Below are 10,005 nucleotides of genomic sequence, written 5' to 3'. Positions count from 1 at the left end.
AAAGAGTGGTGTTCTTTATATTGAGAGGTTACTGAATTACTTCAAAACATTATAGCAAAGGGTAGTAATAGCATATGTGCATATATGCCTTGGAAGGTACTTTTCTTTCCCAGGTGATTGATTTACTTTACAGTGAAATGCTATAGTGAAGCTCTCCAGTTACTTATCGTGTTGCAACTGGCTAAATATTACTGTGGAGTGGATATTGGTTTTGCTGTTGTATACTATAAGTACAGTTTTCTTGCATATAACTGTCTCTTACTGTATAAGTTTCATTAGAAAACAATCAAATAAGAAACATAATAAGAAAAGCAAAACAGATGAATGGAAAGAACCCTTCACTTAGATCTTCAGATACTGCTTTGCAAAGGGCCATTTTAAATTTTTAATTACATATCCTCACTATTTCGTAAAATATGCCATGTTCTGGTATAAAATATGTAAGATATAAATTCTTTGAAAGTTCAGATATTTTACTGTCCTGTGAGCACAGGTTTATTAACTGTCAACAGTTACTTTATAGTCTTCATAACTGTGTTTTCTAAGACAGTACAGTTTTTTTCTCCCGGTTTGTTTATGTGGTAGACTGTGGCTTCCCAAAATGATGCAGTAAATCAAGGTGCCTTTGTAACACTGACTGCTAACCAGGGAAGACAATCATGTGCTTTGACAGCTCAGCTTGTTGAAACATCACTACTAATTTTTCAGTTAAAACTAAATAAAGTGAGGCCAACAAAAATTATTCTGCGGAAAGCTCTGGATTACTTAATTGAGATGTACTCCTCTCAATTACAGATAACTCATTAGATTATAATATTTTTTTAAAAATGCTGAAACAACGCTGTAGACAATATTACTAGCCTAAGTCATGTGAAAGTCAGCTTGTTTTCTAATGTATTTGATGCAGATTCCTGAATTTTTGCCTAAGCATGCACCCTGCAGCTGGTAGCTGTCTTGATGAAATTAGGATGCCCCATTGTTGCAGTTTGTCTTTTTGTGACTAATTGGGCTTGATTTTCTCCCAGGTTTCTGAGGAATTAAAGATGGGTTCTTGTTTTCATCCCAGAAATATTCCATACTTTAACACTGATTGCAATTTTTTTTTGCCCAGGTAATATGTGAGTGAGATAGAAGTTGCTATGAACATTATTACATAATTAGATACTTATCTGAGTGATTTCTAAAATAGTCAGTAATGTTTCATTTCTATTCAGACATTAACACCTACGTATCCTAGTCCTTACTGTATCTTGCTTTATTTTTTGCTTGCTGATAATGTGTGTGGAAACAGAACCTTTTTATAACACCAGAAACACCAACGACAACTAACAAACAGAGAGATGTGTGCGCTGGGACCTCCCTAACCCCAAGTACCTTGATGAACATGAGTATGTGTGCACCTCCAGTTCCTGACCTATCCTTTTTTCTTCTTCTTCTGCTATCTGGCATGCTGTGCAGTGCTCCCTCTTAATCACTATGAAGGAAAGAAACACCTACTAGATATCAAGAAAATTGAGGTGATTAAAGTTACAAGGTAAAAACTGAAACTCAGTAGTGTTACCTTTTGTAAGTCAGCATTTTTGGTAGTTATCCCATCAGAATTCTTTGTAGACCTTTTCTCACTTTTTCACCCTATAAGAAGCCAAGAGCAGGGATAAGCATAAGGGCTGCTGTCTTTTCCTCACCTATGCATATTTCAGTTTTGCCACCTGCAGTGATGTTTTGGGATCTTTTTAGAGTGCTCAAGTGTTGGGAAGATATTTTACAATTGTAAAGTCTTTGTTTGATTCAGGTTTTTTGAGATACTGAATGCCCTCAGTGATACTAAGTGGACAATAATAAAAAAATAATTTTTAATGTTGTATCTGTCATTAAAATAAGTTATCACAGGATATGACACAGCATTTTTCAGAATTTAGTGATAGCAAGCACCAAAAAAGCCTCTGTCAGCAGGCAGTAACTCATTATTGTGTATTGAAATAGCCTGTGGTCCAGGAGGCAAATGTGCAATGTGTAAAGGACAAAGCCTTTAGAAAGCTAAATAAACTGTGCATTCATTTGATTTTTAATTAAGCATTGTATTTGCAGAGCTTCAGAAAGAATTTGGAAACTTTAAATTTAATCTTAATTTTAATTGTAAGCATTAAGCGTCAGTGAAAGTTAGTGTTTGAGTGTTTTGTTGTTTGGCGGTTTGTTTGTTTTTTTTTAATGTTGATCCAAGCTGGAAAGGATTTCTGTAGCAACAGGCAGCTGGCTTGTACACAAAGATCAGGTCATCATTGTGCAGTCACAATGATTGTTGCTGTGCAGTAAGATGCCCATTAGCTGCATGTGATACTGTTGTGTAGTATCTACCAGGAAAAATGCTAATGCTCTAGCTAGAGATTGTAGCATCTCAGTAAGTTTAATGCTTATGCATATTTCACAGTAAGAATATAATGAGAAATTAGTATTATAGGTAAAAGAAATCTAAGTAAACTCTTCTCAGGTAGATTACTGAAAATAGTCCCCAGTAATAACGATCATATGGCAGAGCAATGATTTTGCACTGTTATATGTTTATGTAACGTACCTGTGATACTAAGGGCCCTGCCAAAGCAGTATCCCTATCTCAGTTTATTTAAAGATTATCAATACTGTTATGTATGATAAGTGTTAATGATTTTCTAATAGTTTTAACCTCAAATTTCTTTGCTCCTCAGCCAATCAATGAAATGTTGGCTAATTTCTTATGGACTTTACAGATGAAGCAAGTTTTGAAAGAGGAACTGACTGTTACCAATACAAAACATCAGTGGGATCTTTCATTTCTCGTGCCCAAAATCACTACAGCGTTTGTGACTTGAATGGCATATAGATCTATAAGAGCTTGATAGAAAAGTTTGTTTCGATCTGTAGTTGGTCCTTCAGGTTTAGAGGCAGTATTCCTTGTGGGTTTTAACTGGGAAGTCTAAGGCAGGCTTTAATAAAATGTATTCAAATTTAGTTTTGAATATTGGGTGGCTGCCACTGCTCCATTATAAAAGCAATTGAAATGTTTCATGCATGTGAAGCAAAATGATGTAATTGTTCAACTTATATAACTTTTTAATGTGCTATGTGGTTTTTATACGTTTAATTGAAATCTTACTCTTTATATAACATGTATCTACTGTATACTTAACAATTTATCTCTAACAGGTTATGAAAGACATTTCATTTGGAGCAGAGGGCCATTTATCTGAGGTAAGTGTTTCCTAGGCAGTATCAAGTGTTGATACTGTACAGACTTTTCTGGGTCTCAATTAGAGCTAATGACATTTGTTTTCATAGTATTACCTTTGGGTAAAAATTGCTAGAGTGTGTGTGAGCACTTAGAAAAGCAACACAGGCACAATTAGAGTGAGCCCCCCTCCCCCCCTTTTTTTTTCCATTGGAGATAATGGAAAAAATGCTGTGTATTTCAGGGAGTTTATAGTTGAATTCTGTGCTAGTGCTTTTAATACATGCCAACAACAGGAGGAATATGTTGGGGAAAGGTAGGATCAATAATATTTAGCCAACCTAACTGTAGGACTTAACTGATGCTTAGGAATTGAACAGAGTCACGGTGCTTTACCTGTTCCTTTATGTGCCACTAAAAATACCTTTGAATTTACTTTTGAAGTATAAAAGCAGAATACAGGGCAATAGGAACTTCATCTGAATAAGAATGCTGGATGTTTGTCATTTTACTCTCTTTTCATGAATAAAAAAATACTAGTCTATACATTTAAGAAAGTCTAGGATAACTGAGTAACATCAGATGCTATCCTGTGAGAGTAAGTGGTGAGAAAAAAACTGCTTACATACAAAAATCTGTCTACATACAAACGAAGAGTTTGGGTAACATGTGTAAGGAGAGTTGTACTCGTTCTAAGATCTGTATTGGTTCAGTCTCGTCCAATTTTATATTGGTATGCCTTGGGTTGCAACTTACATATTAAGGAAATTTAGTATCTAAGCATTGTGTCCAGCCATCAAATTAATTTACATGGGTGAGTAACCCCTAGTTCACCTTCCCCAATAGCATACATGCCACCTGTCAAGTAGAAGTGGTGTACTTGTGCTCAGCCAAGCAAATATTAAATAAGTAAAAATTGCGGTTTGGAGTAACTATTCAGATGAGGCATTTAGTTTCCTTTAGTTTCTTTAGTTTCCCACCTCTGAATCCAAGGACTTTGGAGCAGCTGGAATGCTCCAGGAATGCTCTGACTGTAAGACCAAACTCAAATTGTTATCTGAGTGGGCACTAGAAAATAGTTTGGTGTTTTTGTTTCTTTTCCAAGTCCTGGCCCACCGTGAATTTCTATTGGTAAGTCAGTAAATAGCCTCATCCACCCATAGCCAGAACTGAAATTGCCCCCGTTTAATTAAATAAGCCAGTGCAGTAGTCTGCTAGAGATGAGAAAGAGAAGACTGCTGTCACCCAGACCACAGCAGGGTGCTGGAAGGCTCTGTTTCTGTGTAGATGCTTTTCCCAGGATGCTCTTCCATAGCTGTAATGGAAGACACATGAGAGGAATTGCCAATGTTGGCCTGTAGTTTTGATGAGTCATTTAATACTCCCGTGTGATGTTGTATCTCTGTGAAGGAGGGAAGGGGATCAGTGCAAGCAAACAGAATGTGGGAAAGTGTCTGATGGTGGGGAAGGAGGTAGGTCACAGTTGCAAAACAGCTGTCTGGAAAGTCTTATGCCTGAATTACTGCATAAGAGAAGCTGAGAGTGTGTAGTAGTGCTGCAGTTTCCTAAATCTACTCAAACAGGCTGATGGAATGAGCTAGCAGTCTGTAAGTGGAAGGTGATAAGGGCAAAAGTAATTGGGAAACAACCTTGATTGCTCTTCTGAGAAAAGGGAGATAATCACCTCCATGAAAGCAAAACTTACCTAAAAAAAATCGGGGAAGCAGCAGGTGAGTTTCTGTGGGACAGTCTCTGTAGGAGAAGGAATCGGCAGATGAGCTTTGGTACCCTCGTGTTTATAGTATAGCACCATCTTCTTTTGGTGCAGAAAAGAGCAAACACAGTAACAGACTATATATCTAAGTCAGCAACTCTTCAGTGGCCCAAAAGAGTTTTGAAAAGGACAAAGGATGAGCCTGAAGGGTGCTGCACCGTGTAAGAGTGAACCAGCAAGACCACTGAATACATTAAGCTACTGTAAACAAAAAATGTGAAATGGCAAGGGAGTTCCGAGATAAGCTGTGTGTTAAGGGGTAGGTGAAAGAAGGCATGTGTGTCTTCTAATAAGACAGGTGATGATGAGAGCAGTGTCTTCCTAAAAATGATAGATTTGTCTATATATACAATGCTCTTAGTATTCACTCCAGGGTAGCAAGAGATGAACACAGTAAAGGATCCTAAGGCAAGTGAGATGTACTAAAGACTGACTAGACTGATGAAATTTTTCTGAGTGCATAGGAGCCAAGAAAAACAATCTCCAAACCATTAACATGCTGCTTTGAAAACTCCTAGAGGAGGCTTGAAGTCCCAGGGGATCAGTAAAAGACGGTTAGTATTTGCCTTTAAAAAGAAGGTAGGCCAGGAGTTTATGTGCCAGTCAACATAATTTCAATTAGGATTAGAATTCCAAATGCTCTTGATAGATTGAAAGAGTAGCCTGAAATCAATAAGATGGGATATGTTAAAAGACAGGTGCAAATTACATTTGAGGAAGAAAAAGAGTTAATTTATGTATACAGATGGTAAATAGCAGCTCAGATGACAGTACTGCAGAAGCAGAATCTAGGGTTTTAGTGGGCTACAAATAGAGTGGGATTTATTATCTTTATCCTATTGCAAGAAAGGGCAAATGTCATTTGCAGTCTCATTAATGGGAATGTCAGTTGTAAGACAGAAATAATTGCTTAGCTGAGAATGTCAAAGCCTCCAGAGGACTACTGCACTGGTCTGAGCACCTCACGCTGTAGAAGACAGGAGCTCACTGAAGAAAAGAAGGAAAGGAATAGAAATAAAAGGTTTAGAAATCCTTAGAAAATGGAAAATGAAAAATAATGATAGAGAGGACAACTATTAGTTATCATTTTGTGCTATACGAGGGTAAAATGAAATGTAACCATCTTCGTTTGTAGCAAGGCAAGTTGTCAGTAGGAAAACTTGGAGGAAAACTCCTTGGAGGAGGTTCTACCCTGCAGCCAGAACCACAAAACTGCTGTCAGCTGCAAAGAGCCGTGTAGACAGACACCGACAGAGGACAGTCACAGTGGGCTTGATCACACTGTAGATCACCCAGCAGGCTTTGGTGGTCCCTGCTTTCTTCCTGGGCAGCCTGCCATGATGCTAGGATGGTGTTGGTCATGAGTAACATGCATTATTTTCAGAGTAAGAGAATAGGCCTGTTCTCAGTGGCCACTTTGCCACCTTCATCTACAATACCATCCTAGGACAACGCACACCAGGCAGGAAATCTGGGATACAGAGCAGAGACAATCTTCCTCCACCTGCACTTTGGACACTTTGTGGCCATGTAGCTCGTTATCTGAGGGCATGCGAGCTTAGCCTGCATGTGACTGAACCATCTGCTCAAGCAGGACAAGCATATGGATGGTTGTATTTTGTTTCTAGAAGTGATTTAAGAGGTGCCCTGGCCTGACATTCTGGGGTTTGAAGTGCTCACAATTTCCATAAGTCACTCCTCTAAACTTTGTGCCATCACGTGAAGTATATGTCTGTAAGGGTAACTTTTTGTAGTTGTTCTTTATGTTATTTTGAATTATTTAAACCATTATAGGAGAGAGAGGATTTAGTAAAGGTGAAAGAAATCTGGCTTTTATGTTCTGCAGAAGGTCTTACAAGGCTTTTGTCTTACTAGGGTTATGATATTGCTAGCTGGTAGGAAGGCAGCGCCTTTTACAGAAGTTGCTCTGTAGCAAGAATGACTCTGGGAATCCTGATTCCCAGCACAACCACCAAAGACTCTAATAGACACTGTAATCCCTAATAGAGTGAGGTTGAGCTAGCTGCTACATTACTGATTCTTCTATATAAAACTACTGAAATAAATCCAAGAGAGCATGGAAGGTGTTTGCACTGGAAAAGCTGATCAAACATTTTCCCTGAGTAATGCTGTCAAGGAGCTGTTGCTCATAGGTGACTAAAATTACTTGTAAAAGGTTAAAATGAAATGCAGAAGATTATAGGGGAAGCCATTGACTCTGCTCTTCTGTATACTGATGTTCCAGCTGTGCATCATCCGGAACATTGTCTGTTCTTCCTGTTTCTTGCATCAGACATGAGAATTTCTGTTTTGTGTGAAAAGGCAGAATAATTTCACCTTAAAAAACAGCAAAACTAACCCCCATTCGTGCTGGTCTTACCTGCTTAAGGATTTACAGGAAAAAAGAAATCCCAACCAGCTACATCCCGTTTACAGAAAAATCCATAAAGCAATATTGCATCTCAGCTCTTTCCTGACTCCTGCAATCTCTCCTAGCTGCTTCCTGAAAGTGCTGTTAATGCAAAAATAACCAAATAAGTCTTCTTTCAAAAGGTGCAGAAGCTGTGGAATTGGTTGAATATTTAAAATTATAGTTGCATATTTCTGAAAACCATATATTTTTTTCCCATTTAAACTCTTCCTGATGTCAAACTAGAGTCCTATGCATGACCGCATCATTCCAATCCCAAATAAGAAAGGCCGTATATATACGTTCTCAAAAATATTATGATGACCGTCTTGCATTTTTCACGTGATGCCTGGAAGTAAGTACCTGAGAGATGATGTTTGTCTAAACTATGGAGGAATTTTTCATTTCATCTACACAGGAGCTGTGTCATTGTCCTGGGTTCGGCTAGAACAGGGTTAATTTTTTCAGCCAGGATAGGCAAACCGAACCAGCCAATGGGATATTCGATACCATACTGACGTCGTGCCCAGTACACATTAGGAGCAGTTAGCTGGGAAGGGGCATGTTTTTTTTAAAATAGCGGTGTGTCTTGGCCTGATGTGGGAGTGGTGGTGGTAAGCAGTGCTTTATTATTGTTTCCTTTCCCTTTGTGTTGTTTCAAGGAAAGTCTCGGTACCTTAACCCACCTGACTTTACCTTTCATTCTCCTTCCCGTGCCTCAACAGGGGCAGAGAGGGGCAAGTGAGTGGCTGTATGGTGCTTAGTTGCCAGCTGAGTTTAAACCACATCAGTCATATAGTTGCAAAAATAGTTTCTCCACACACCATTTTTGCTGTATTAAAGAGGAATTAAGCTGCAAAATACCTATTAGGAGTTTAATAGAATATAACCCCCACCTTATGGAGCTATTTTAGTTACACTGCAGTGCAACCATAGTCATATAGTTATGATTAAATGGGTTTCAAGTGTTTAAAGACCTAGACAAGTTTGATCCGCTTTTTACTTACTCAGATTTCCCCGCCTTCCCATATTGTTGTAACAATTATGCATTGAGCATATTTTCCTAGTACTCATTGTTCATTTATCTTCATTTCCAAAGTAAACAAGATTTTTGTTACATTTGTAGACAATTCATTATTCAGTCGAAATGTGATCATTCAGAAAGAATACAGTGTATTTTTTTACATGAAATAGGATGGATGTTTTTCTTTGAGAATCTAAGTATTCAGTCAACAAAGGAATTAAAGCCAGCAAGTTAAAAAAGATGGTCTTATTTCTAAGCATGTTTAGTGTGAGACCAGTACCCCAATAATGTCCTTTCCTGGAACTGTGGTGGGGTAGAAGCTCTAACCAAAGCTCAGAACCCCAAAATACTGGGGTACTGATGCAAAGCACTGTGAGATGCCGTTGCTACAGAACGAGCATTCACCTGAAGTCCTAAGATCTTCGGGGCTTGTTTGTGGGGTTCCTTCCTTCCATCCTTCCTGGGATCTTTCTTTACTTGGATGTAAATTTTTATTTTAAATGGGAAAAGAAAATGTCATGCAGGAAATTCTATGATTCTATAAGAAATTCTTTACTGTGAGGGTGGTGAGATACAGGAACGCATTGCTCAGAGAAGTTATGAGTGCCTTGTCTGCTCTGTGGAAGTGCTCAAGGCCAAGTTGGATGGGTATTAAAGCAATCTGGTCTAGTGGAAAATGTCCCTGCCCATGGCAGAAGGATTGAAACTAGGTGATCTTTAAGGTCCTTTGCAATCCAAACTGTTCTATGACATTCCTAGTTCCCATAGGGAGAACATGTGCCTCCTCGTGCCCTGTTCTCATTTTAAAAACAATGGGTCGTTTTTATGTCTATAAATTCTGTGGAGTGCTGCTGTACATTCTGGTGTTTGGTAATGCCTCTGAAGATGGCCACAGAGTCAGGGCCTCAGAGAGCTGGTTCTCATGTTGTGCTTCTGTGTCTAAGCTGCCACATAACCTCTCCTAACCTGCTCACTTGTCCAGGATTTGAGCTGCTGTTGGTTGCGTACCCATGTCTGGTAGAAGACCTAGGAAAGCAGAAAGGTCAAAGCTCTATGCTACACCAGAGGATGTGCAGCAAGCAGAGCTCTTCTCACATTTGATTCTGTCAAAATGCACTGTGTGATGCAAACTGTAAGGATCATACAGAATTGAGGTGTGGTAAATGTGTTGACCAAAAGCTAGATTGTTGCACAATGCACAGTGTTTCAACAATTATTAGGATGATTTCTTTGGAAGGCCTTTGGTGGAAGGCTTGATTTCTCTTAAACAGCCACTGGTGGCTGCCATTATAGCACAGGTAGTGCAAAGGACTCCAAGTACTTTTTTTAAGGAGAAAAACATTCAGACATTGTACGTGGTCACATGTGCAGCTGGCTTTATGGACAAGTGCATAGAGTGGGTCTAGAGATAATACGGTTTTCTGGATTCCAGCTGATGGAGGACTCCAGTTTTTTCAACATGGCTTCAGTAAAACTTCATCTTGGCACCATTAGGTTTTCTTGCAGATAATCCCTCTTGTTCACTGTAAACATCACTGTGATGCCTTGGAAGGGAGAGGAGAGACTTGTCTCAGTGCTAGATAAATTCGTTCTTC

At 38.8% G+C, this 10,005-nt stretch overlaps 1 protein-coding gene across 1 annotated transcript in view; it reads left to right on the top strand.

The window, feature by feature from the left end:
- Positions 1-10,005, top strand: part of LOC104490584 (disrupted in schizophrenia 1 protein-like) — a 41,646-nt gene that overhangs the window by 21,862 nt on the left and 9,779 nt on the right. The window contains exon 3 of the mRNA XM_010132890.1: positions 3,181-3,225. Coding sequence (XP_010131192.1) covers positions 3,181-3,225 — 45 coding nt within the window. The remainder of the gene's footprint in view (positions 1-3,180; positions 3,226-10,005) is intronic.

This window comes from Buceros rhinoceros, unplaced genomic scaffold, assembly GCF_000710305.1.
Source record: "Buceros rhinoceros silvestris isolate BGI_N320 unplaced genomic scaffold, ASM71030v1 scaffold10110, whole genome shotgun sequence".
NCBI lineage: Eukaryota > Metazoa > Chordata > Aves > Bucerotiformes > Bucerotidae > Buceros > Buceros rhinoceros.
This window is presented reverse-complemented; position numbering and strand designations above follow the sequence as displayed.